A 25,323-nucleotide genomic window follows, 5' to 3' on the forward strand; every position below is an offset into this window, starting at 1 on the left:
TGGAAGTGGCCGGTGCTGACGCTGGCTGCAGTGTGGTGGTGATTAAACGCCACTTTACACCTGCACTGTAAAATGCTCACATATGACTTTAAGTGTGTGGTTTTCATGAAAGCAGCTCCCTTTCTGCCTTTTTTTTTTTTTTTTTTTGAGACGGAGTCTCGCTCTGTCACCCAGGCTGGAGTGCAGTGGTTCAATCTCAGCTCACTGCAAGCTCCACCTCCCAGGTTCACGCCATTCTCCTGCCTCAGCCTCCCGAGTAGCTGGGACTACAGGCGCCGCCACCGCCACCACGCCTGGCTGATTTTTTATATTTTTAGTAAAGATGGGGTTTCACCGTGTTACCCAGGATGGTCTCAATCTCATGATCCACCCACCTTGGCCTCCCAAAGTGCTGGGATTACAGGTGTGAGGCACCGCGCCCGGCCACGACAAGCCTTATTTATTTTAAATCACCTTGTTTTAGGACACTAAACTCCCAAAACGTGAGGCCTGGGATCAGCATCAGGCTGGACAAGTGCTGCAGAGGCCACCTGCTGCCCCGCCCCGTCACTAAGCACCTGCAGGTCACCCTGCGCAGGGCAGGGGCCAGCCTCCACCGAGCACAGGGCAGGGGCCGCCTCCACCGAGCACAGGGCAGGGGCCAGCCTCCACCGAGCACAGGGCAGGGGCAGGCTCCACCGAGCACAGGGCAGGGGCCAGCCTCCACCGAGCACAGGGCAGGGGCAGGCTCCACCGAGCACAGGGCAGGGGCCAGCCTCCACCGAGCACAGGGCAGGGGCCAGCCTCCACCGAGCACAGGGCAGGGGCAGGCTCCACCGAGCACAGGGCAGGGGCAGGCTCCACCGAGCACAGGGCAGGGGCCACCTCCACCGAGCACAGGGCAGGGGCCAGCCTCCACCGAGCACAGGGCAGGGGCAGGCTCCACCGAGCGCAGGGCAGGGGCAGGCTCCACCGAGCGCAGGGCAGGGGCAGGCTCCACCGAGCGCAGGGCAGGGGCCAGCCTCCACCGAGCGCAGGGCAGGGGCCGCCTCCACCGAGCGCAGGGCAGGGGCAGGCTCCACCGAGCGCAGGGCAGGGGCAGGCTCCACCGAGCGCAGGGCAGGGGCAGGCTCCACCGAGCGCAGGGCAGGGGCAGGCTCCACCGAGCGCAGGGCAGGGGCAGGCTCCACCGAGCGCAGGGCAGGGGCAGGCTCCACCGAGCGCAGGGCAGGGGCAGGCTCCACCGAGCGCAGGGCAGGGGCCGCCTCCACCGAGCGCAGGGCAGGGGCAGCCTCCACCGAGCGCAGGGCAGGGGCCGCCTCCACTGAGCTGTCACCACCACAGGACACCTGGAAACACGAGGAACGGGGCCCAGAAGCAGTGCCCTAAAGCATGGCAGCTGCTGCCTGGGCAGGCCTGGGGGCGGACGCAGTTGTGGGAGGTTCACAAACGGACATCATCTAGGGGAAGGGGGATCGAGGCAGCCATGGTGGCTCTGGGAGGGACAGAGGGGCCAGATCCCAGAGCTGCCCTCGTGGCTCATTCTGAGCTGGCCCCTCACAACCCATCAGAGTGGTGGATTCCCTGAGGCTGGTCATGGGGCCAGACATCTTGTGACCACAACTCCCAGGGCCTGAGAGAAGGGGGCAGCTGTCCTCGGGCTGGCCCGTCCTGCTCAGACCGGAGGCCTGGCCGGGTTCGAGGGCTCAACTCAGGTGGGCCCGGGCTCTCAGGGTGGGGTGACCTCTCTCAGGGAGGTCTCATGTGGCCCCAGACCCCACACCAGGGCCTGGGTCTCTCCCAGGTTCCCACACACCCGGGGGGCAGCCATAGGATCCAGTCCTGCCCTGGCCTTGGGTCGCAGGCAGGAGCCCCACCCTCCGTGGCCACCACCTGCCAAACAGGGGTGGGGGCTCTGGGCAGGGCTACTCAGCGGACGGGACGGCAGTTCCCCCACATGTGGGAGCTTCTCAACCCAAAGGCCTGGCTGGAGGCTAGAGAGGGAGGGTGCCAGGAGGCCACCCCACCCACGGCTGCCTGACACTCATTGCTTCTGAAGTTAAAAAAAATAGTGGATACGAAAACGTTTATTTAAAATCATGTCATTCATGCTCAGCACTAAATATTTACCACCGCGATCTCATCACCGATGGACAACCACTGTTAATATTTCTGTGTAGTTCATTTCACTGTTTACGTATATACGGTTTTCTTTCTACATAGTAGTAATACTATGATATACGTAATTTTAACATTTTTCTTTTTTTTTTTTTTTTTTTGAGACGGAGTCCGCTCTGTCACCCAGGCTGGAGTGCAGTGGCCGGATCTCAGCTCACTGCAAGCTCCGCCTCCCGGGTTCACGCCATTCTCCTGCCTCAGCCTCCCGAGTAGCTGGGACTACAGGCGCCTGCCACCTCGCCCGGCTAAGTTTTTGTATTTTTAGTAGAGACGGGGTTTCACTGTGTTACCCAGGATGGTCTCGATCTCCTGACCTCGTGATCCGCCCGTCTCGGCCTCCCAAAGTGCTGGGATTACAGGCTTGAGCCACCGCGCCCGGCCAACATTTTTCATATGAAATTTTGATACAAATGTTTTAATTCTAAAATATAATTCTGGGTCAGGCATGGTGGCTCACGCCTTTAATCCCAGCACTTTGGAAGGCGAGGCAGGTGGATCACCTGACGTCAGGAGTTCAAGACCACACTGGCTAACATGGTGAAACCCCACCCATCTCTACTAAAAATACAAAAATTAGCCGGGCATGGTGGTACATGCCTGTAGTCCCAGCTACTTGGGATGCTGAGGCAGGAGAATCACTTGAACCCAGGAGGTGGAGGTTGCAGTGAGCTGAGATTGCACCACTGCACTCCAGCCTGGGCAATAGAGCAAGACTCTGTCTCAAAAAAAAAAAAAAAAAAAAAAAGAAAATGATGTTTAAGAGAAAATTAGCTAAAAATGAAGGCAAATATTTCTGCTTCATATACATTGAACACAGTTGCCAAAACACTACATGTGGTAATATATTAACTCAAAAAACATGAGTTTGGCCAGGCGTGGTGGCTCACGCCTGTAATACCAGCACTTTGGGAGGCCGAGGCGGGCAGATCACAAAGTCAGGAGATCGAGACCATCCTGGCTAACACGGTGAAACCCCGTCTCTACTAAAAAAAAATACAAAATCTTAGCTGGGTGTGGTGGTGGGCGCCTGTAGTCCCAGCTACTCAGGAGGCTGAGGCAGGAGAATCACTTGAACCCAGAGGCAGGGGTTGCAGCGAGCTGAGATTGTGCTGTTGCACTCCAGCCTGGGTGACAAGAGTAAAACTCCGTCTCAAAACAGGAAAAAAAAAAAAAAACTCAAGAAAGGAGAAATTTTACTGTAAGTAAACTATATCTCAATAAAACCAGAGAGGAAGCGGGAGAGGAAAGGAATGGGGAGGGGGAGGGAGGGGGAGGGGGAAGTGAGGACAGAAGCGAAGAAGAGAATGGGGAGGGAGGAGGAGAAACACGGTGGAAAGAGACGGCGCACACAGTGGTTCTCAAATGTGGTCGTGCACTTAAATGCAGATTCCTGGGCCCCCCTTCGAGTCACCACGTCCTCTACCGCACACAGGGACGAAGCTTCAGTGTCCCAACCCCAAGCATGGACGACCAGCAGAATGAGCTGTGTGGCCCGTAGGGTCCCACGGAGACAGCCCAGCAGTGAAACACTCAGATGGGGTGGGCCCCAGGCACCCGGCCTGCCTCCGGGGCAGGTCCTAGGCGGCCCTCCAGGGCCCCAGCCAACAGGATCCAATAGGGCCAGGGGCTCCAGTGCTGAAGCTCCAAGAAGAGGGGACCCACAGGGTGACCAGCTCCTCCTTCATGAGAAGGAGACTGTCCTCTCGGGGTTCACCATCTACACTGGGTTGAATTGTCCCCCAAAGGTTCACGTTCACCCAGAACTTCAGAATGTGACCTGATTTAGAAACAGCATCTTTTCTTTTTTTTTTTTTTTGAGACGGAGTCTGGCCCTGTTGCCTAGGCTGAAGTGCAGGGGCATGATCTCAGCTCACTGTAACCTCCGCCTCCTGGATTCGAACAATTCTCCTGTCTCAGCCTCCCGAGTAGCTGGGATTACAGGTGCCCGCCACCATACCCAGCTAATGTTTGTAGTTTTAGTAGAGACGGGGTTTCACCAAGTTGGCCAGGCTGGTCTCGAACCACTGACCTCATGATCCGCCCGCCTCGGCCTCCCAAAGTGCTGGGGTTACAGGCATGAGCCACTGCGCCTGGCCAAGGGTGTTTCCAGATGTAACCAAGTTAAGATGAGGTCATACTGAGTTAGGTGGGCCCTAAATCCAATGGCTGGTGTTCTTAAAAGCACAGAGATTTGGGGACACAGACACCCAGGGGAGAAGGCTGTGTGACGACAGACAGCAGGGACTGGAACGGTGCTGCCACCGGCCACAGAACGCCGAAGGCTGCCGGCAGCACCCCAGAAGTCGGGGCAGTCAGGAAGGATCCCCGCTTAGAGCCTGCCGAGGGAGCGTGGCCCGGGCAACACCTTCATTCTGGGCTTCTGGTCTCTAGAACTGTGCGAGAGTAAATCTCTGCTTCAATTTGTCCAAAAGCCCCTTCACTCACCTTTTATTTTTAGTCAAACAAAATGCCAGTTCTATCATGAGTCACAAACATAAATAACACACCAGTTGATTCAAATTCATGAGCAAACTTCACTTGGAGGAGGGTAATTAATTATTAGCTGCAAGAGGTTGGGATACAAAACCCACAGAGTAAAAACAGCCTGAGGCTCATTCGTAGCTGAGAAAACCCCAAGATCTGTTACAACGGCCTCGCTGTTCTCCACTGCCAGCCTTCTGGGGCTCTCTCTGCAGGACGTGGCCGCCAGCTTCTGTGAGAGGTGCTGGCGTCCTCGGAGAGACCGAGAAGCCAAGTACAGGGTCCCCAGATAACCAGCCCTCCTGACTGGCTGCCCACCACGCAGGGCAGGTGCCTTCAAGACTTTACACCCCCAGCCAGGCGCGGTGGCTCACACCTGTAAACTCAACACTTTGGGAGGCCGAGGCGCAGTGGCTCACACCTGTAAACTCAACACTTTGGGAGGCCGAGGCGCGGTGGCTCACACCTGTAAACTCAACACACCTGTAAACTCAACACTTTGGGAGGCCGAGGCAGGAGGATCGCTTGAGCCCAGAAATTCAAGACAAGCCTGGACGGCGTAGCAAGACCCTCTCTCTACTAAAAATAAAATAATTAGCCGGGCATGGTGACATGCACCTACAGGCCCAGCCAACTGGGGGGCTGAGGTGAGAGGACTGCTTGAGCCCAGGAGGTCAAAGCTCCATTAAGCTGTGATCGCACCACTGCACTCCAGCCTGGGCAATAAGCCAGACCCGGTTTCAAAACTGACTTTACCTCCCTGAAAGTTCTCGTTTCATGGTGCTGAGCTTCCACCAGTCCATCCTTCTCTCTGCCAGCTAGGGCCCAAAACACATTAAGTCACCATCACGCCCAGCTAATTTTTAAACTGTCTGTAGAGACGAGGTTTCCCTATGTTTCCCAGGCTGTTCTGAACTCCTGAGCTCAAGCGATCCCAAAGTGCTGGGATTACAGGTGTGAGCCAACATGCCTGGCCCTCATGACCACTTTTAAAAATTGTTTTGGGCCAGGTGCGGTAGCTCACGCCTGTAATGCCAGCACTTTGGGAGAGCGAGGCGGGTAGATCACCAGGTCAGGAGTTTGAAACCAGCCTTTCACCAACATGGTGAAACCCCATCTCTATTAAAAATAGCAAAAAATTAGCTGAGGCATGGTGGCAGGCGCCTGTAATCCCAGCTACTCAGGAGGCTGAGGCAGGAGAACTGCTTGAACCTGGGAGGCGGAGGGTGCAGTGAGCTGAGATCATGCCACAGCACTCCAGACTGGGTGACAAAGCGAGACTCTGTCTCAAAAACAAATAAATAAATAGTTTTGTTTGGGCCTGGCGTGGTGGCTCACGCCTGTAATTCCAGCACTTTGGGAGGCTGAAGCAGGTGGATCACCTGAGGTCAGGAGTTCAAGACCAACCTGGCCAACATAGTGAAACCCCGTCTCTACTAAAAATAGAAAAATTGGTGCATGCCTGTAATCCCAGCTACTCTGGACACTGAGACAGGAAAATCGCTTGAACCCAGGAGGCAGAGGTTGTAGTGAGCCAAGATCACACCACTGCACTCCAGCCTGAGCAACAGAGTAAGACTCTGTCTCAGAAAAATTAAAAAATTGTTTTGTTTGATGAAGTCTAGATCTCTAACATTTATATGCCCAAGCCCCTTGGATGCTGTTGCTCTTTTAAGGTTTTGTGTGTACACAGCTAATGAAGCTGAAGAATCCTGGGAATAAAGTTGAAAATAAAGGTTAAGAGAGGCCGAGACGGGCGGATCACAAGGTCAGGAGATCGAGACCATCCTGGCTAACACGGTGAAACCCCATCTCTACTAAAAAAATAACAAAAAAACACTAGCCGGGCGAGGTGGCGGGCGCCTGTAGTCCCAGCTACTCAGGAGGCTGAGGCAGGAGAATGGCGTAAACCCAGGAGGCGGAGCTTGCAGTGAGCTGAGATCGCGCCACTGCACTCCAGCCTGGGCGACAGAGCGAGACTCCGTCTCAAAAAAAAAAAAGAAAATAAAGGTTAAAAACGTCTCTGAATGCGAACAGTACCCACAGCAAGCACACACCAGCTGACTCCGCTGTTGCCTCTGATGCCCCTTGCCGCTCTCTTCACTCCAAAAGCACCCAGCACGGAGCAGCCTGCGCTCCTGGGACAGGAGGAACAGTGAGCAGGTGTGGCTGGCAGGATGAGGCAGGACTGTGGGTCTGCCTGCTCCAGCTGCGTCCACTCTCCACCACAGCAGTGCCCGGTGCCAGGCTGGTGGACAGCCGGGTGACAGACTCAGGGGCGATGGGTGGGCCTCCAGCCCCCCCAGAGCTGACCCTCTCTCTGCCTGGAGAAACCTGGCTGGCCTGTTTTGAGCCTCTCCCAGCCTGTCACTGGAAATCAGGTTCACCTGGGGCTGGGGTTCCAGAAGTAACGGGTCAAGCTAAAGGATGGTCATCAGGGTGGGAGCGGACCCCGCAGGACACAGGTGAGGTGGGGCTGAATTGAGGGTTTCTAATGGGAAAACTTAATACAAATGCAATGGTGTTATTTTCAAATGCACAGAAACATTTATGACACAATTTTTAAAACACAACATATTTTAAAAATTAATTTGCTCACAAGTTGTACCGCAGGAGTTAAAGAAATAGAAAACTGGCCGGGAGCGGTGGCTCACGCCTGTAATCCCAGCACTTCGGGAGGCCAAGGCAGGTGGATCACAAGGTCAGGAGTTCAAGACCAGCCTGGTCAAGATGGTGAAATCCCATCTCTACTAAAAATACAAAAAATTAGTCAGACATGGTGGCGGGTGCCTGGAATCCCAGCTACTCAGGAGGCTGAGGCAGAGAACTGCTTGAACCCAGGAGGCGGAGGTTGCAGTGAACCAAGATCGTGCCACTGCACTCCAGCCTGGGCGACAGAGCAAAACTCCATCTCAAAAAGAAAAAAAAAAAAAAAACCCAGAAAACCATCTCCTCCTTAAGGATTGCACCATAAAGAAGCAGGATAAAATATTATTTGACTTTCAGTTCAAACTTGAAAGTGATGACTGGCCAGGCGCGGTGGCTCACGCTTGTAATCCCAGCACTTTGGGAGGCCGAGACGGGCGGATCACGAGGTCAGGAGATTGAGACCATCCTGGCTAACACGGTGAAACCCCGTCTCTACTAAAAAATACAAAAAACTAGCCGGGCGAGGTGGCAGCGCCTGTAGTCCCAGCTACTCGGGAGGCTGAGGCCGGAGAATGGCGTAAACCCAGGAGGCAGAGCTTGCAGTGAGCTGAGATCCGGCCACTGCACTCCAGCCTGGGTGACAGAGCGAGACTCCGTCTCAAAAAAAAAAAAAAAGGAAGTGATGACTTTATAAATCGTGTTTAAAATCTCGAGGTGGTTGCCAAGGGAAACCAGAAGAGTAGCTGTATCGAGCAGCAAATCCATGGCTGTCTGCGGAATCAGAGGGAGCACGGAGCGTGCACGCGTGTCCCGGGGGAGCATGGAGTGTGCATGTGTGTCCAGGGGGAAGATTTGCAGAACTGGAGGGAGCACGGACTGTGCACGCGTGTCCCCGGGGAGCATCTGTCCAAGGCAGAGAGGAAGGAGCAAACCCCAGCAACTGGGTCACTCAGTAGCGGAGTTCTGATGTCCTCTCCAGGAAGAAAAGCTCCTTCTGAGGAGGGTTTTCCCAACATTAAACACTGGAAACAGGGGAGGGCCAGGCCCTGCACCTGCACCCCCGTCCGTCCATGCACCGTGTAGTCCTGAGGGAGTAGCTCAGCCTCTCTGGGCCTCACAATACATCCTCTCTCGAGATGACTCCCCCTCAGTAAGTGAGGGTTATTATCACCAGCTCTTAGCAAAAATGAAACAAAGAAAGAACAATGGGATTTTCATGCTGGGAAAAGGATGCTGAATAAACAGCCAGGAGAAAGGATTGGAGAAGACGGTGAGGCCCTCATGCTGGGGAAAAGGGTGGGAGGCAAGAGGTGGTGGCATCTGGTGTAGTTATTCCACCTCCCTCCCTGTCACTAATAAACAGGCGCGGTGCCTCACGCCCGTAATCTCAGCTACTCAGGAGGCCAAGAAGGGAGGATTGCCTGAGGTCAGGAGTTCGAGACCAGCCTGACCGACAGGGTGAAACCCCATCTCAACTAAAAATACAAAAATTAGCCGGGCCTGGTGGCATGCGCCTGTAATCCCAGCTACTCAGGAGGCTGAGGCAGGAGAATCACTTGAACCCAGGAGACAGAGGTTGCAGTGAGCCGATGTCACAACATTGCACTCCAGCCTGGGCGACAGAGCAAGACTCTGTCTCAAAAAATTTTTAAAAATGTGCAAAAGGCAGAAAACTCAGCACTCAGAGAAGGGTCACAATTTGGTGTTAGAAACACCAGCTGGGGTGGCGGAGAGACAGGGCCCTGCCGTGCCCCGACAGTATCCTGGGCCAGCCTGGTGATGCCTTTCTCCTTCCACCCTTGCCTGGAGAGAAACGGAACTTCCAAGGAGACAGAGCCTGAACCGGGGGCCCAGCTGCCAGACAGAAACGGGGCCAGGCCACCGGGAACCAGGGGCCGGTGTGTGTGAGGCGTTGCTGCAGAACAGAAGACACTTCCCTGGGTAACAGGCAGAGCAGGGGGGTCCGCACAGTCTGTGGACTCAGATTGCCGACAGGGTCCAGGATCCAAGAACTCCGCCCTCCAACTACAGACCAAGAGGAAGACAAATGCCCAGGAGGGAGAATCCAGGCCTCGCTGACTGTATCAGAGCAAAGGGAACACCTGGGCACAGTTGCCTGGGCAAGGACAAGACGCATCTGACCGCCCCAGACAGCACAGGGCACGTCCACCCACAGAAGACGGAGTCTGACCCGGGCACACACACGAGAGACAGGCAGGCCAACGGTGCAGACCCAGACCCACAAGTGGGCTCCGGGCTGGGACAAGGGTGGCCGTGCAATGTGGGGGAGCTGGGGTGGGGGGCAGGCATCCAACTGAAAACAATGCGTCTTCATCCCTGCCTCAGGCCTCACCCCAGCTGGAGGCAGCCGCTCATGTCAAAGGTAAAACGATGCTTGTAGAGAACATTTTTGTTATCTGGGAGCAGCAAAAGTTTGTTAAACAGGACCCAAAGTCCTAACCACAAAACACTGATAATTTAGATTATGTTAAAATTAAGAGCTTCTGTTCATCCAAAGATACTATTAAAGGAGTGGAAAGGTAACGTGCAGATGAGTGTGGATATCCAGGACCACACAGCCGACAAAGGACTCACAGCCAGAATCTATGTTTTAAACACTCCTAGCAATCATTGAAAGAAATTCAACCAAAATGAAAAAACAGACATAAGACACGGGCATTTTTCTTCTTTCTTTTTCTTTTTTTTTTTTTTTTTTGAGATGGAGTCTCGCTCTGTCGCCCAGGCTGGAGTGCAGTGGCACGATCTCAGCTCACTGCAAGCTCTGCCTCCTGGGTTCCTGCCATTCTCCTGCCTCAGCCTCCCGAGTAGCTGGGACTACAGGTGCCTGCCAGGCGTGAGCTACAGCGCCCGGCCTTTTTCTTTTTTTTTTAATTTTTGGAGACGGAGTCTCACTCTGTCACCCAAGCTGGTGTGCAGTGGTGCGACTGCAGCTCACTGTAACCTCTGCCTCCCGAGTATAAGCGCTTCTCCTGCCTCAGCCTCCCACATAGTTGGGACCATAGGCGCAGGCCCAGCTAATATTTTTTTGTATTTTTTTTTTTTTTTTTTTTTTTGAGACGGAGTCTCGCTCTGTCGCCGGGGCTGGAGCGCAGTGGCCGGATCTCAGCTCACTGCAAGCTCCGCCTCCCGGGTTTACGCCATTCTCCTGCCTCAGCCTCCTGTGTAGCTGGGACTACAGGCGCCTGCCACCTCGCCCGGCTAGTTTTTTGTATTTTTTTAGTAGAGACAGGGTTTCACCATGTTCGCCAGGATGGTCTCGATCTCCTGACCTCGTGATCCGCCCGTCTCGGCCTCCCAAAGTGCTGGGATTACAGGCTTGAGCCACCGCGCCCGGCCCTTTTTGTATTTTTAGTAGAGACAGGGTTTCACCATGTTGGCCAGGATGGTCTCGAACTCCTGACCGCTGGTGAGCCACCCGCCTCAGCCTCCCAAAGTGCTGGAATTACAGATGTGAGTCACCACGCCCAGCCAACTTGGGCATTTTTCAAAAGAGGAAATTCGCATACACGTATGAAAAGGTGCTCAATTAGTTATCAGAGAAATGCAAAGGCAAACTGCACACCACCCAGAAAGAGAGAGACAGTCCCGTGCTGGGAGGGAAGGTGACGGAGCCGGGGCCTCCGGCTTTGCTGGTGGGAGCACCAAGTGAAAAATGCTTTGGGAGAATCTACTACAGGGAAACCTACATAGACATTTGCATGCCTGATACCCAGAGATTCGCACGCACAGGTAACTTTCAACAGAAACGCGAAGGATATGTACCAGGAATGTTCGCAGCAGAACAAGTCGTAATAGTCAGAAACCAGAAACCACCCAAATGCCCGTCACCCGCAGGAGGGAGAAATAAATCGTGGTAGAGTCACAAAAGGGAAGTGAACACGCCACGGGAATTAACACCCCACAGCCTCACACAACACGGCAGAGGCTCATTCACATAATGGGGGCCAGAGACACAGTCACAGAAGTGCACGTAGGGCCAGGCGCGGCGGCCCACGCCTGCAATTCCAGCACTTTGGAAGGCCGAGGCAGGCGGATCACTTGATGTCAGGAGTTCCAGACCATTCTGGCGAACGAAGTGAAACCCTGTCTCTACTAAAAATAAAAAAATTAGCCAGACATGGTGGCATACACCTGTAGTCCCAGCTACTCGGGAGGCTGAGACAGGAGAATGGCTTGAACCTGGGAGGCAGAGGTTGCAGTGAGCTGAGACCGCACCACTGCACTCCAGCCTGGGCAACAGAGTGAGTCTCCGTCTCAAAAAAAAAAAAAAAAAAAAGTCAGGCGCAATGGCTCACGCCTGTAATCCCAGCACTTTGGGAGGCCGAGGAGGGCGGATCACGAGGTCAGGAGTTCGAGCAAGCCTGGCCAACATGGTTAAATCCCGTCTCTACTAAAAAATACAAAAATTAGCTGGGCGTGGTGGCAGATGCCTGTAATCCCAGCTACTCGGGAGGCTGAGGCAAAGAATTGCTTGAACCCAGGAGGCAGAGGTTGCAGTGAGCCGAGATCGTGCCACTGCACTCCAGCCTGGGTGACAGAGCGAGACTCCGTCTCTAAAAAAAAAAAAAGGAAAACTCCAAAACCAAGAGAAAATTAGGAGAGGAAAATAATATCTTTACTGAACTAATCAGTAAGTTAAAACAGCTAGAACAGTTTACTGAAATCAGAATTACCAACAAATAGGAAAGGCATAAGAAAATCACAAAAATTCAGGCCGTGCACTGTGGCTCACACCTGTAGTCCCAGGTTTGCGGAGGCTGAGCCAGGCGGATCACCTGAAGTTAGGAGTTCGAGACCACCCTGGCCGACATGGCAAAACCCTGTCTCTACTAAAAATACAAAAACAAATTAGCCTGGCATGGTGGTGGGCACCTGTAATCCCAGCTACTTGGGAGGTTGAAGCAGGAGAATTGCTTGAATCTGGGAGGTGGAAGTTGCAGTGAGCCGAGATCACACCACTGCACTCCAGCCTGGGCAACAGATTGAGACTCCGTCTAAGAAAAAAATATATATATAATACACACACACACACCTGGAAACTCAAAGAGTACATGCATACTAGAAGTTTAACACAAAACATTCAACTCTGAGACATGGTCTGGTTAAGCAGAAGAACTGTGAGACAAAAAGAAAGAATTCCTCAGAAATTCACGAAGGGAAGGACAATCCTCCACACCGGGAAAAATCAGCCGACCTTGGGCTTCATCACAACCCATGCGAGCCAGGAGATGGTGGAATGACAGCTGCAAAGTGTTGGGGAAGAAAACAAATCTAAGAGTATTATACCCAGCCAAGATATCTTTGTATCGTTCAAAGAAAGACCACGGGGAGACGTTCTCAGACACAAAAACACTCAGGAAATACTCGAGTCCTTCTGAAAAAAACGACTGATAATGAAATCTAGCTAATTAAGAGAGAGACAGCACAATGAACAAAGACAGAAATGGTCAAAGGACTTTGGTGAGCACTGACTATATTTAAATGTTGAATTGATACTAAATTCTTGTGGGCACTACAGCCGCAATACAGAAGCAAGGGCTAAAAACCTGAACAATATAAAAATAACAGCCTGGGCTACAAAACTCAGGATGAGTCGGGTGGAGGGGATGGAGTGTGGAGTTACGAAAGCCCTCACCTTTCTTTTTATTTTTTTTTGAGACGGAGTCTCGCTCTGTTGCTGGGCTAGAGTATAGTGGCACAATCTCAGCTCACTTTAACCCTCTGCCTCCTGGGTTCCAGCAATTCTCCTGCCTCAGCCTCCTGAGTAGCTGGGATTACAGGCATGCAGCACCACGCCCGGCTAATTTTTGTATTTTTAGTAGAGATGGGGTTTCACCATGTCGGCCAGGCTGGTCTCAAACTCCTGACCTCATGACCCGCCCACCTCGGCCTCCCCACGTGCTGGGATTACATCTGTGAGCGACCGAGCCCGGTTGCCCTCACCTTTCAGTAACAGAAGCACTTATATTCACTGTTTCTCAGTGAAACATGTCATTAAAAAAAAAAAAAAAGCATGGCCAGCTGCTGTGGCTCAGGCCTATAATCCCAGCATTTAGGGAGGCCAAGACAGGAGGATGGCTTGATCCCAGGGAGGTCAAGGCTGCAGTGATCTGCAATCCTCACCACTGCCTTCAGCCCAGGCAGCAGAGAAGACCCTGTCTCTGAAAAAATTAAAAACAAATCATAATGATCTCAACTTCTTACTATTTTTCAGAGTAACTTTTCTTAACCCTAAAACAAATGTTTGGTAAATAAAAAACCTGCAAGGGTACACCCACGATAGCAGTTTTTTCTACAGCAGCTCAGGCCAGGTTGACAACAAAGCTTTTGGTGGGAGGCGTCTTTTTTTTTTTTTTTAGATAGAGTTTCGCTCTGTTGCCCAGGCTGGAGTGCAATGGTGCGATCTCGGCTCACTGCAACTTCTGCCTCCTAGGTTCAAGCGATTCTCCTGCCTCAGCCTCCCGAGTAGCTGGGATTACAGGCATGTGACACCATGCTCGGCTAATTTTGTATTTTTAGTATAGACGGGGGTTTCTCCATGTTGGTCAGGCTGGTCTCAAACTCCTGACCTCAGGTGATCCGCCCGCCTTGGCCTCCCAAAGTGCTGGGATTACAGGTGTGAGCCACCGCACCCGGCCCGGTGGGAGGTTGTATTTTTAGCCTAAACCCTCTCTCCCTGTCAAGGGAAAGCATTTAGGAGAAAGCATTGGTCCGTTGTTTTGGGTCGTCTTCAGTTCAGCATGTAGCAACCAAAAGTCATGCAGCAGAAGCATCCCTGAGCCGTCGTTCAAACCAACCAGAAGGAAGTTTCACAAACATTCTGTGCGTGGCTCTCCTCACGCATGCCCCATGGCACTCACCTTCAATCAAACTCAACACCGTCAACCGTCTGCTCCCCCAAAACACGCACAGCTCTTACAGGGCCACATTCGTCTGGGCTACACGTTGTCGGGTGCTCTATTCCTCTAGCTCTGGTAGGGTTCATCCCTCACTGAGCCCAGACCCCGAGGGCACCGTGCAGACAAAGCCCCGTCCTCCAGGCGCTCAATCTCCAGGGCAGCGCTGGCCCCCAGACTTTGCCACAGCGACATCCGAACTATCTAGAAATGTGACTAATGGAAGCTTTTTGTTTTGTTTCCTTATAATGACACTTCCACAGCCACACGTGGCTCATGGCATGTGACTGGACACCACGGTCCTAGAGACCTGCCGCTGAGCGGGGAGTGGGGTGGGGACAGGTAAAGACGCAGACTCCCCTCCTGCCCCACGGAGCACACTCTGCACCCGTCGGCTGCGAGAGACTCCCCGGCGTGCTGCAGTTTAAGGAAGCCTCCGGGTGTTGGTCGTGAGCCCAAGCCCATCTCAGCTGCTCCCCCAAACTCTTCACCCCCTTCCCTAAGCTGAGGCGTGGCCGGGCACCTGAGTCTCACCCCACGCTCCACAGTCTCAGGCCACCCCCTCCAGCCGTGCCACGCTCACCTCCCTTGGTCCTCATGCAGCCTGCCTGGAGCTGCCCGTAGGAGACGGCCTGCACCCTCTACTCTGCAGCCTCAGATCCCGCTTCCTCCCACCCGCTCTGGCAAAGCTCGTCTCTGGCAGGACCCTTCCCAGGCCCCAGAGCTGACAGGACCTTCCCACCAAGACTCCATCTCCAAGCCTCGGCTCCCCTCCTCCGCCCAGGACCCAGAGCGGGGGTCTCTGTTGGAAGTGTGGGTTCAGCCCCGAGGCGTGGCAGGCAGGTGGGCACAGCGGGGCTCCGTCCACAGCCGCAGGGTCGGCCTCGTCCGCGCGGTTCCAGGGACGCGGGTGGGTGAAGGCCCCGCCTGCTCCTCACTCCCGGCCGAGGTGTCCGCCTCTGCGCATTCCCCCTTCTCCTGGTTCCTGCCTCCGCCTTTCTTTCCCCGGAGCCGTCCACCCCCTCGCCGGGCGCCGGCTTTCAAGCCTCAAACTTCGGGGATCCCCGGGCTGTCTGCCTGGGAGCTCTGTGCGCTGCGGCCTCCCCTCGCCCTGGAACCCCCTCTCCGGCCGCTGTCGTGGGGGGTCCCCTCTTCCGCACGCGAGTCACCTGCGCTCCTTCCTCTCCCCCGGACACGCGGGACCCCTGGCCTCGGGACCGGACCCTGGTCTCCCCTCCCCTCCGATCCACGCGCAGACCCAGCACCTGGGAGCCTGCTCGCCGCGCTCCGCCCCAGGCGCCCCGGAGCTCGCGTCCCCTCCCGCCCCTCCCGCCCCCGCGGCCGAACGCGCACGTGCGGACCCGAGTCCTCCCCGGGTCCCCGCGGAGGCGGCCCCAGGTCGGGAGGGGCACAGCGACCGGCCCAGCCGCGGGCTCCCGCTGCGCGCAGACTGCGGAGAAGGATGGAGACTGCGCCGCGGGGGCCTCGAGCGGAACGGGGGTGCCGGGTGTAACAGGGACGCCGCCGCACGAGGGCCAGGCCGGGCGGAGAAAGGCGAACCGCGCTCCTCCTCAGCCGCGCGCCCCCGGACCCGGACTCCCACCCTCCCCGGGCCCGCGCCCCCGCCTCTTCCCGACCCCTCCCCGGCCTCGTGCCTCCGAACCCGGACTCCCACCCGCACCCCCTCCCAGCCCCGCGCCCCTCCCCGGACCCACGCCCGCACCCAGGCGCGCCCTCCGCCCGCGCTCACCCGCCGGGTGGCCGTACGGGGACTCGGCCGCGCCGTCCTGCAGGCTCGCCAGGATCTCGCCCTTGCCCACGTCGCTGTCGCCCACCAGCAGGAACTTGAGCAGGAAGTCGTAGGCCCGGACCGGGCTGCCCAGCGCGCTCATCGTGCCGGCCCGGCGCCCCAACCCATGCCCGGCCTGCGGGGCTGCGCGCAGAGGCGGCGGCCGGGCCCCGAGAGGCGCCGCGCGGGCCCCGAGTCCTTGCTTGCAGCCGGCCCCGCCCCGCCGCCCAGCGCTGACAGCGCGCAGCCCCGCCCGGCCCCGCCATTGGTGGACCGCAGTTGCTAGGGCGGCTGCGCATTTTCATTGGTGTGGTTGTCCGTCCATCTTACTCTCGTCGCCGCCTCCGGGCTGAAGCCCAACCGCCCCTCCTGGAAGGACGCTGTCGCCGCGGCCAATGGAGGCCCGGAGACGGAGCAGGGGCGGAGCCAGAACAAGCAGGAGGCGGGGACTCTGCTCCCGCAGCCAATGGCGAGGCGGGGCGGGGGCGAGTAGGGGGTGGGGCCGAGTGTTTACACTCTCGCGTGCGCCTGTCAGCGCCGCGAACTCGCTCCCACGCCGTCGGGTCTGCACGCACCGAGTCGGGCGGGGCGTGGGGCCGTGCTGGGTCCCGGCGTGGGGCCTCCACACCTGCCCACCAGGGAGACCTCCGGTGCCGGGCCGGGTGGGGCTTAGGGGGTCGGTCCAGTTCGCGGACGCGGCCGGAAGGGCCCCCGCAGGCCGCCTCGCCGCAAGAGTCCCTGTCGCCGTAGAATCCAGGCTCGCGGTCTCTCCCCACAGTTCATCCAGGGCCTCGTCCTTGCCCCATTTACGCGGCGTGCCTGAATGCCTGTGTGTGCACATGCGCCTGTGTACGTACGCATGTGTTCGTGTGTGTGCATATCTGCGTGTGCATGTGTGCCTCTGCAGGTGTCTGCACATGTATGTGTCTGCGTGTGCACGTGTGCCTCTGCAGGTGTCTGCACATGTATGTGTCTGCGTGTGCACGTGTGCCTCTGCAAGTGTCTGCACATGTATGTGTCTGCGTGTGCACGTGTGCCTCTGCAGGTGTCTGCACATGTATGTGTCTGCGTGTGCACGTGTGCCTCTGCAGGTGTCTGCACATGTATGTGTCTGCGTGTGCACGTGTGCCTCTGCAGGTGTCTGCACATGTATGTGTCTGCGTGTGCACGTGTGCCTCTGCAGGTGTCTGCACATGTATGTGTCTGCGTGTGCACGTGTGCCTCTGCAGGTCTGCACATGTATGTGCATGTGTGCCTTTGCAGGCATCTTTGCATGTGTGTGTCTGCGTGTGCTGCTTCTGTCTATGCATGTGCTCCTATGTGTGTGTGCACTTGCTTGTTTGTGCATCCATGCATGTGTTTGTGTGTGTGCTGGAGAAGATGGGGTGGGACCCCTCCAGCCTTTAGGCTTCTCTTCTGCTCTCAAGAGCAAGGGGTGCCAGGGCGAGGCCTGCCCTTCGCTCTGAGGGTCTCACCAGGTGCACACTGGTTTATTTGGTGCAAAATTCAGGCAGCAGGCAAGCGGCGAACTCCGTCCAAGAAGAAGGATGTCTCCCCCACTTCATCCCCTCCACCCTGCGTTGTGTAGGGAACTGCTCTAGACCCCATCAGAAGTTTTTTGGGGGGAGGAACAGAAGAAGGAGCAGAAGAAGAATTACAAAAGAGACTGAAGTCAAGATTATTATATTTGTCATTTGCACTCATTTGGACCTGGAAAATGTTTACTTCGGAATGCCAATTTAGTTTGCATCACCTGTTCTTCTTCATTGATTGATTAGTTGCTTTAGTTACTAATGCAGTCACCTTTTTTTTTTTTTTTTGAGACAGAGTCTTGCTCTGATGCCCAGGCTGGAGTGCAGTGGCGTAATCTTGGCTCACTGCAACTTCCACCTCCTGGGTTCAAGCCTCCCAAGTAGCTGGGATTAGAGGCATGTGCAACCACACCCAGCTAATTTTTGCATTTTTAGTAGAGATGGGATTTCGCCACCTTGGCCAGGCTGGTCTTGAACTCCTGACCTCAAGTGATCCGCCCACCTCGGCCTCCCAAAGTGCTGGAATTACAGCACTATTATTATTTTTTTTTAAAAGGAAGTTCAGAGGAAGAAAAGAGGATGGAAGGTGGACACTAGAAAACCATAAGAAAGATAGCATTTAGTCCCTACCCCCACCACTCTGCCAAAAACTGGAAGAATTCAGGGGAGTTTCCTTCCCATCCCTAACCCTCAGTCTCCATGTTCCAATCAGCAGTGGGTCACATGGCTATTACCTAGTGAGGAAAGGGTACCTTTTTCTGCTCTCTCCCACCCACACATCCAGACTCACTGTACAGTAGGGGTCAGGAGGTCCTCAGCCCACCCTCGGGGTCACACCCAGCAGCCCAGCAGTGTTCACAGGGGGGCATGGAGAGGGGTGGCCAGACCACTTCCTGCAGAGGATCAATGATGGCGGAGCCCCTGCCTGCTCTTCTCCTGCCCCACAGAAGGTCCTCACCACGTCCTGGTTGTCGCCTCCAAGCTGGCCTTGGCTGAGCTGGAACATGGCCACTCCCACCTGGAGGGCCAGGTAAAATAACCACGTCAGAAGAGGGCTGTGTTCAGATATGGGCGTCCATCTTCTTGCCCCAAACATTGCTTTCACCAAACAGAGATGTTTATTTCTAAAGCCAAAGCAGAAGGGTTCCTCCCACCAGGGCCCCCAGCTTCCTGACGGACAGTGCTGTGGTGGGATACCTCTCCCTCCTCCCCAGTTTCAGTACATGTGTAAAGTCCAGGCAGAAGGAGGTGTCTGGATAGCACTAGCCCACCTTCTGCCCAACTCAGAGCCAGGTTTCCAGACCTGTCCATCTCAGATCATCGGAACATTCCTCCCTGTGGCCAGGCTGAAATCTCCTTGAACGTCCACCCGCCCATGACCTGGGGCTGCTCTGGAGGCTAGGCCTCAGTGGGCAGAAGGAACGAAAGGAACATTTACGGATGCTTCTCCACGGGTAAAATGTCATCAGAAGGTGCAGGTGAGGCTGGGTGCGGTGGCTCATGCCTGTAATCCCGGCACTTTGGGAGGCCAAAGCAGGTGGATCACTTGAGGTCAGGAGTTCGAGATCAGCCTGGCCAACGTAGCAAAACCCCATCTCTACTAAAAATACAAAAATTAGCTGAGCATGGTGGCACTAGCCTGTAGTCCCAGCTACTCAGGAGGCTGAGGCAGGAGAATCGCTCGAACCCAGGAGGCAGAGGTTGCAGTGAACCTGTCACACCACTGCACTCCAGCCTGGGCAACAGAGTGAGATGCCATCTAAAACAAAACAAAACAAAAAAAAAGCGATCCTGTTTAGGCTTGTCTGCAATCACAAGAAAACAGGAGACAAAGGTTTACTATGTATGAAGTGATGGTTGTCTGGGTTGAACGGGGTCTCTAAAAAGATTTATTGAAATCATACCTTCTGGAAGCTGTGACTGTGACCTTCGTTGGAAATACTTTGGTCTTTGCAGATGTAATCAGGTTAGGAGGAGCTCAGTAGGGTAGGCTCTAATGCAACAGGACCATGCAAGGGTCTCAGAGACCTGTGGGGGTCCACGGGGCCCACTGTGAAAGCTGCTGTTCTGAACCATGCCCGTGCTCCTGCCCACCCCTGCCTGCGACCACGCAGGTGTGGCCCACGAGGAGACTCCAGCAGTGAGATGTGAGGGCGTCTGCTGGGGGTTCGCCAACAGGAACCCAGACTCCAAGTCCCCCGTCAGCATCCGGGCACCGTGGGCCCACTGCGAACCTCCTGTCCTGTGACACAGAGCAGCTCCCTGGTGCCACCTCCAGAAGGATTTTCTGTTGCTAGAAGTTAAACCAGCCTCAGTAATTCACATAATATCTATTTCAGCATTTTCCCATGGAAGGGGTACAGGGAGGGGGCATTTTTCTTTTTTCTTCTTCCAAATTTAGCTTAAAGGCTAACATGTTTTTCATTTTTAAAATAGTTCCGTCTGCTATGTGCAAACAGTGGAAATGCAACTTGAACTAGCCTAAGCAAGAAGTCGATTTTATGGAAGGATAGGTGGAGTGTCTCCTGACTGGCTGTGCCGTGGGAAAGGCCAGGTGTGGCCGGGCTGGAAGCAGCTGAGCCAGGGACCCAGTGCCGGCGAGGCTGGCCCCCCTTCGTTCCTCCCGCGGTGCCTGCCTGTCTTCCTGTCGCTGCAGAGGGGCTCCCTCCTCACAGGAGAAAACATGGCCCCAGGGTTTCACCCCTTGGAGAGGGAACAGCCTCACTCACTCTCAGGCCTGATCCCCAAATTCCCATGTAAGGGAATTCCCCGGTGGGGACCAGTGCCCACCTTCGGGTGAATCAACCACAGCGGGGGTCTCATCACACTCGGGGCCCTGCATCTCTGCACCTTAGTGCGTCCTCTGAACGCACGGAACTGAAACCCCAGCAGATGACGCAGTTTCCAGCCGGGAGGGCCAGCGGGGGCAGAGGCAAGAAGGTCCCAGCTGGACGAGGCTGGTGGGCGAGGCAGAGGCCGTCGCCAGGCCCCTCTCTGCTCTCCCCTGCACCCGCTGCCCCTGGCACAGTCTCAATTACCCTCTTCCCTTCAGAAGAAGAGCCCCCTGCCGGTGGTTCTCACGCTGGAGCAGGGCACGGTGGCCACACTCAGAGCCTCCCATCCTGCACTGGGGGCCCAGGAATCCGCATTTCCAACATGGTTACAGATGGTGCTGATGCTACAGCTCCGGGAACCCCACTTTGAGAACTAAGTGGGGAGAGGTCTTTCCAAACACAGCTGCACCAGCGCCCACCCCCAACGGGAGACAGCGCATGCCTTCCGAATGCTCAGAGGGGAAGCCTGCGTCCGCCTCCCAGCGCTGTGGTCTCCAGTCTTCCCCGCGGTGAGGGCCCCGGGCACTGGCTCCGCCCTTTAGGCACAGCAGGGAGGGTTCAGGGTTGGCTGCTGGCCATGGCTGAGACATAAGAGACCCAGGATGAGTGCTTGGGTGGCTTCTCCATCCACCTGTGAGACCCCTGAGGGCCCACCTCGTTGTCTCACCTGACTCCCACCAAATCCCCACCTCAAACCTGACCCCCATTCAACCCCCACCTCTCACCCTACCTCTCAACCAACCCCCACCCAACCCTCACCTGACCTCTTCACACCCCACCTCTACTGCAGTCTGGCGCAGCCCGTGTCCCCTACTCACACTGGCTGTGCCTCCCTGCAGCGCTGAGCTCATGGCCCTGTTGTGGCTTCTGCTCCTGCCCCATGCGAGGGCACAGCCCACGTCTGCTCTTCTCAGCTGTTTTGCCGAGGACACCAGACGACGTGTTTCTGGAATACTTCATGCCACTTCAGCACCTTGAACAAACCAGGCCCCCGTTTTGCACGTGCGTGGCCCTTCTCACTGGGTCAGCACCCCTGGGTCCTTCAGGACTCCACCCGGGGTGGGGGGCGACAGCTCCCGCAGGAAGCCCCTCTGCCCTGGTCCCATCAGAATCATCCACGGACACACCTGTCGCCTCCAGGGTGGGGCCGACCACACAGCAACGCCCCCGGCCTCTCCCGGGAATGAACTTTGACTTCTCCTCCACGCTGACTGCGCAGCCCTGAAAGGTTTGTAGTGAACTTGTAGAAAATGGAAAAGGTGACGCTGCTGACCCAGCGTGTTTGGTTCTGTGGACCCAGCAGCCTGGTGTCTGACTTAGCAATTCTGTGACACTGCTGCTTCCACCGGCTGCAGAATCAAAGCTTTCAGGGGCGTGTCCAGCCAGCTCCTGAGTCTTTTCTGGGCCCCCCACTCGTGAGCCAGGTCAACCTAACGTGCGTTCGGCTCCCATTTATGTGAGGGTGGTGACGTTCTAACAACTTGAGACCACGACCATGCCCAGGGGAGTTTCTGGCGTGTTTCCAGACACAGCTGAGGCTGGGTGAGTGAGGGCTGAGATGTGCGGCCTCGGGCCTTTCCCCGGACCTGGCCCCTCCCTGGACACTCCCCCCACCCTGCCTGTCGTCCCCACACTCCCCTCAGCATTCATACACGGGGCACTGCTCTGTGTCCTGCACTCGGAGGAAACGGGGGGCTCAGGCAGGTGGGTGGTCTGTCCTCAGGACAATCCAAATCCCTGACCTAAACTTCTTTTTTTTTTTTTTTTTGAGACGGAGTCTCGCTCTGTCGTCCAGGCTGGAGTGCAGTGGCACTATCTCCGCTCACTGCAAGCTCCGCCTCCCAGGTTCACGCCATTCTCCTGCCTCAGCCTCCCAAGTAGCTGGGACTACAGGCGCCCGCCACCACGCCTGGCTAATTATTTGTATTTTTAGTAGAGACGGGGTTTCACCGTGTTAGCCAGCATGGTCTTGATCTCCTGACTTCGTGATCTGCCCGCCTCGGCCTCTCAAAGTGCTGGGATTACAGGCGTGAGCCACTGCACCCGGCCAACCTAAACTTCTTCACTCCCATCTCGTGCTCACCATCGTGCAGCCTCTTTTTTTTTTTTTTTTTTTTCTTTTTTCATACAGAGTCTCACTCTGTCACCCAGGCTGGAGTGCAGTGGCCGGATCTCAGCTCACTGCAAGCTCCGCCTCCCGGGTTCACGCCATTCTCCTGCCTCAGCCTCCCGTGTAGCTGGGACTACAGGCACCCGCCACCACGCCCAGCTAATTTTTTTTTTTTTTTTTGTATTTTTTAGTAGAGACGGGGTTTCACTGTGTTAGCCAGGATGGTCTCCAACTCCTGACCTTGTGATCCGTCCGCCTCAGCCTCCCAAAGTGCTGGGATTAAAGATGTGAGCCACCGTGCCCGACCCATGCAGCCTCTTAATGAACCACTTCCCACCCTCTGGAGCCAGGACCCCCGGAGCCAGGCAGGGCACGCTGTGGACAGGGACGGGTCTGAGCTGGTCTTGAGTCGGTGGAACCCTGGAAGAAGTGGCTCCGTCATTCTGGTTGCCTGGGCCATCAGGCCCTGCAGGTGTGGATCTGGGACAGTGAGGATGCAGGACTGGTCTGTAGCTGCAGATTCCAAAGGCAGGAGCCCAGAGTCCCCATCTTCAAAGAATACCACTTTGCAGGTACAGTTTCAGTAGATTAATCTGGGGGCACACAAACATTTGGTCCATCATACAGCCCATGGTGGGGGGTACCTGGGTACCACCGAGGGTGGGAACAAGCTGTGGAATGTGGAGCCCACCCTACAGAACCTGGGCGGGGAGGTGGGTGCGGCTGTCCCCTTGGCCTCTGGTCCAGGAGCCCTCGGATGGCCCTCAGTACTAAGGGAGGTTGTTTTCAACCCAGCCTGTCGATGCTTGGGCCCGAGGGTTCTTGGCTGGGGTGCACCCTGAGCACTGTGGGGTGTTGGGCAATGTCCTGGCCCCCGTACGTTAGATGCCAGCAACACCGCCACCTCCTGCAACAATCAGAAATGCCCCCAGAATTGTCAAAGTGGGGGTCCTGCCCTTCCCAACATTTGAAGAGAAATTTTATTTCCATGTGGCAGCCTCTCTCCCGAGAGCCTCATCCTGTCCCCGCACTGCAGGGCGCGTTCCCAATGTTGGCCTCGGTCCTGGTGGCTCCTGCCAGCATCTCCTGGGCAGCTGTGACTGCTGTTTCCACTGGGTCGAGGTGTCTGCCGTGGCCAAGCATGCAGTGGAGAGCATGTCCATGGGGACAGCAGGGCTGGGGGCAAGGGAGGATCCAGAAGCGTCTGGCCTGGGGCCGACGGGCAGTGACCACCTCAGGACACCTGAGGTTCACCCATGTTCGCCTCCCAGAAACCCTGAGAGATAGGTTTCTATGTTGGCCAGGCTGGTCTCGAACTCCTGACCTCAAGTGATCTACCTGCCTTGGCCTCCCAAAGTGACTCATGTCTGTAATTCTGGCACTTTGGTCGTTAACCACATTCATGCTGCAGTGCAGCCGTCACCACCCTCCCTCTCCAGGTCTTCTCTATCTCCCCAAACAGACCTCGGTCCCGCCGAACCTCAGCTCTCCGTCCGTTCTCCCCCACCCCTGCAACATCATTTACCTTCCGTCTCTACAGCTGTGACGACTCTAGAGCCCTCGTAGAAGTGGAATGACACAGTGTTGTATTTCTGTGGCTGGCTTATTTCACTGAGCATAACGCCCTCCAGTTTCATCCATGTTGTAGCGTGTGTCAGAAGCACCTACGTTTTGGGGCTGGGTGCAGTGGCTCAGGCCAATGATCCCAGCACTTTGGGAGGCCACAGTGGGCAGATCACTTGAAGTCAGGAGTTCAAGCCCAGCCTGGCCAACATGGTGAAACCCCGTCTCTACTAAAAATACAAAAATTAGCTGGGTGTGGTGGCGCATGCCTGTGATCCCAGTTACTCGGGAAGCTAAGGCAGGAGACTCACTTGAACCCAGGAGGCAGAGGTTGCAGTGAGCTGAGATTGCACCATGGCACTCCAGCCTGGGAGACAGAACAAGACTCTGTCTCAAAAAAAAAGTACTCCTTTTATTTTTTTTGAGACGGAGTCTCGCTCTGTTGCCCAGGCTGGAATGCAGTGGCACAATCTCGGCTCACTGCAACCTCCATCTCTCGAGTTCAAGTGATTCTCCTGCCTCAGCTTCCCAAGTAGCTGGGACTACAGGCACGTACCACCATGTCCCAATAATTTTTTGTAATCATTTTTTCTTTCTTTCTTTCTTTCTTTTCTTTTTTGAGATGAAATCTCGCTCTGTCACTCAGGCTGGAGTGCAGTGGTGTGATCTCGGCTCACTGCAACCTCTGCCTTCTGAGTTCAAGTGATTCTCCTGCCTCAGCCTCCCGAGTAGCTGGGATGACAGGAATGTGCTACCAGGCTGGGCTAATTTTTGTATTTTTAGTAGAGATGGGGTTTTATCATCTTGGCCAGGCTGGTCTTGAACTCCTGACATTATGATCCACCCGCCTTGGCCTCCCAAAGTGCTGGGATGACAGGCGTGAGCCACCGCATCCGGCCCTGGCTGAATAATATTATCGTATGGAAATGCTGCTTGGGGTCCATCCATTCTTTCCTCGGCGGACACTTGGACGGCTTCGTCTCTTGGCCACCATAGGTTGAGCTGCTGTGAACACTGTATACGCGCCTCTGCGTGGATGTCTGTTTGAATTTCTCCTGGGCATATACGTAGGAGTAGAATTGCTGGATCACGCGGTAGCTCTCCATTCGATGGTTTGAGGAGCTGCCAGACGTGGGTTGTGTTTTTGCAGCAAGAACTCATTCTGCGGTTTGTCCTGCAGTGGGTGTTTTGTGGCATCAGTCGACGGTCTCTGGCCTAGAGCACGGTTGTGGTGCGTGGGGGGCCCCACTGCGGAAGGTGGAGAGGAGGAGGAACACCTGCCACCTCCGGG

At 55.7% G+C, this 25,323-nt stretch overlaps 1 protein-coding gene and 1 long non-coding RNA gene across 4 annotated transcripts in view; both read right to left on the reverse strand.

Moving 5' to 3' along the window:
- Positions 1 to 25,323, reverse strand: part of RAB40B (RAB40B, member RAS oncogene family) — a 300,307-nt gene that overhangs the window by 24,961 nt on the left and 250,023 nt on the right. For 2 of the 3 annotated variants that reach the window (XM_077973496.1, XM_015120656.3), the window contains exon 1: positions 15,955 to 16,198. In XM_077973496.1, coding sequence (XP_077829622.1) covers positions 15,955 to 16,096 — 142 coding nt within the window. In that variant the 5' untranslated portion in view covers positions 16,097 to 16,198. Of the gene's footprint in view, positions 1 to 15,954; positions 16,199 to 25,323 lie in introns of those variants that run through there. The other variant, XM_077973495.1, reaches the window with a different exon arrangement.
- On the reverse strand, positions 10,162 to 13,079 carry LOC144336096 (uncharacterized). Its single transcript, XR_013407546.1, has 2 exons — positions 11,830 to 13,079; positions 10,162 to 10,425 (listed from the first exon to the last, which is right to left on the reverse strand). It is a non-coding gene; the product is annotated as an uncharacterized LOC144336096 (long non-coding RNA).

The sequence above is a fragment of the Macaca mulatta genome, chromosome 16 (assembly GCF_049350105.2).
Source record: "Macaca mulatta isolate MMU2019108-1 chromosome 16, T2T-MMU8v2.0, whole genome shotgun sequence".
Classification (NCBI taxonomy): Eukaryota; Metazoa; Chordata; class Mammalia; order Primates; family Cercopithecidae; genus Macaca; species Macaca mulatta.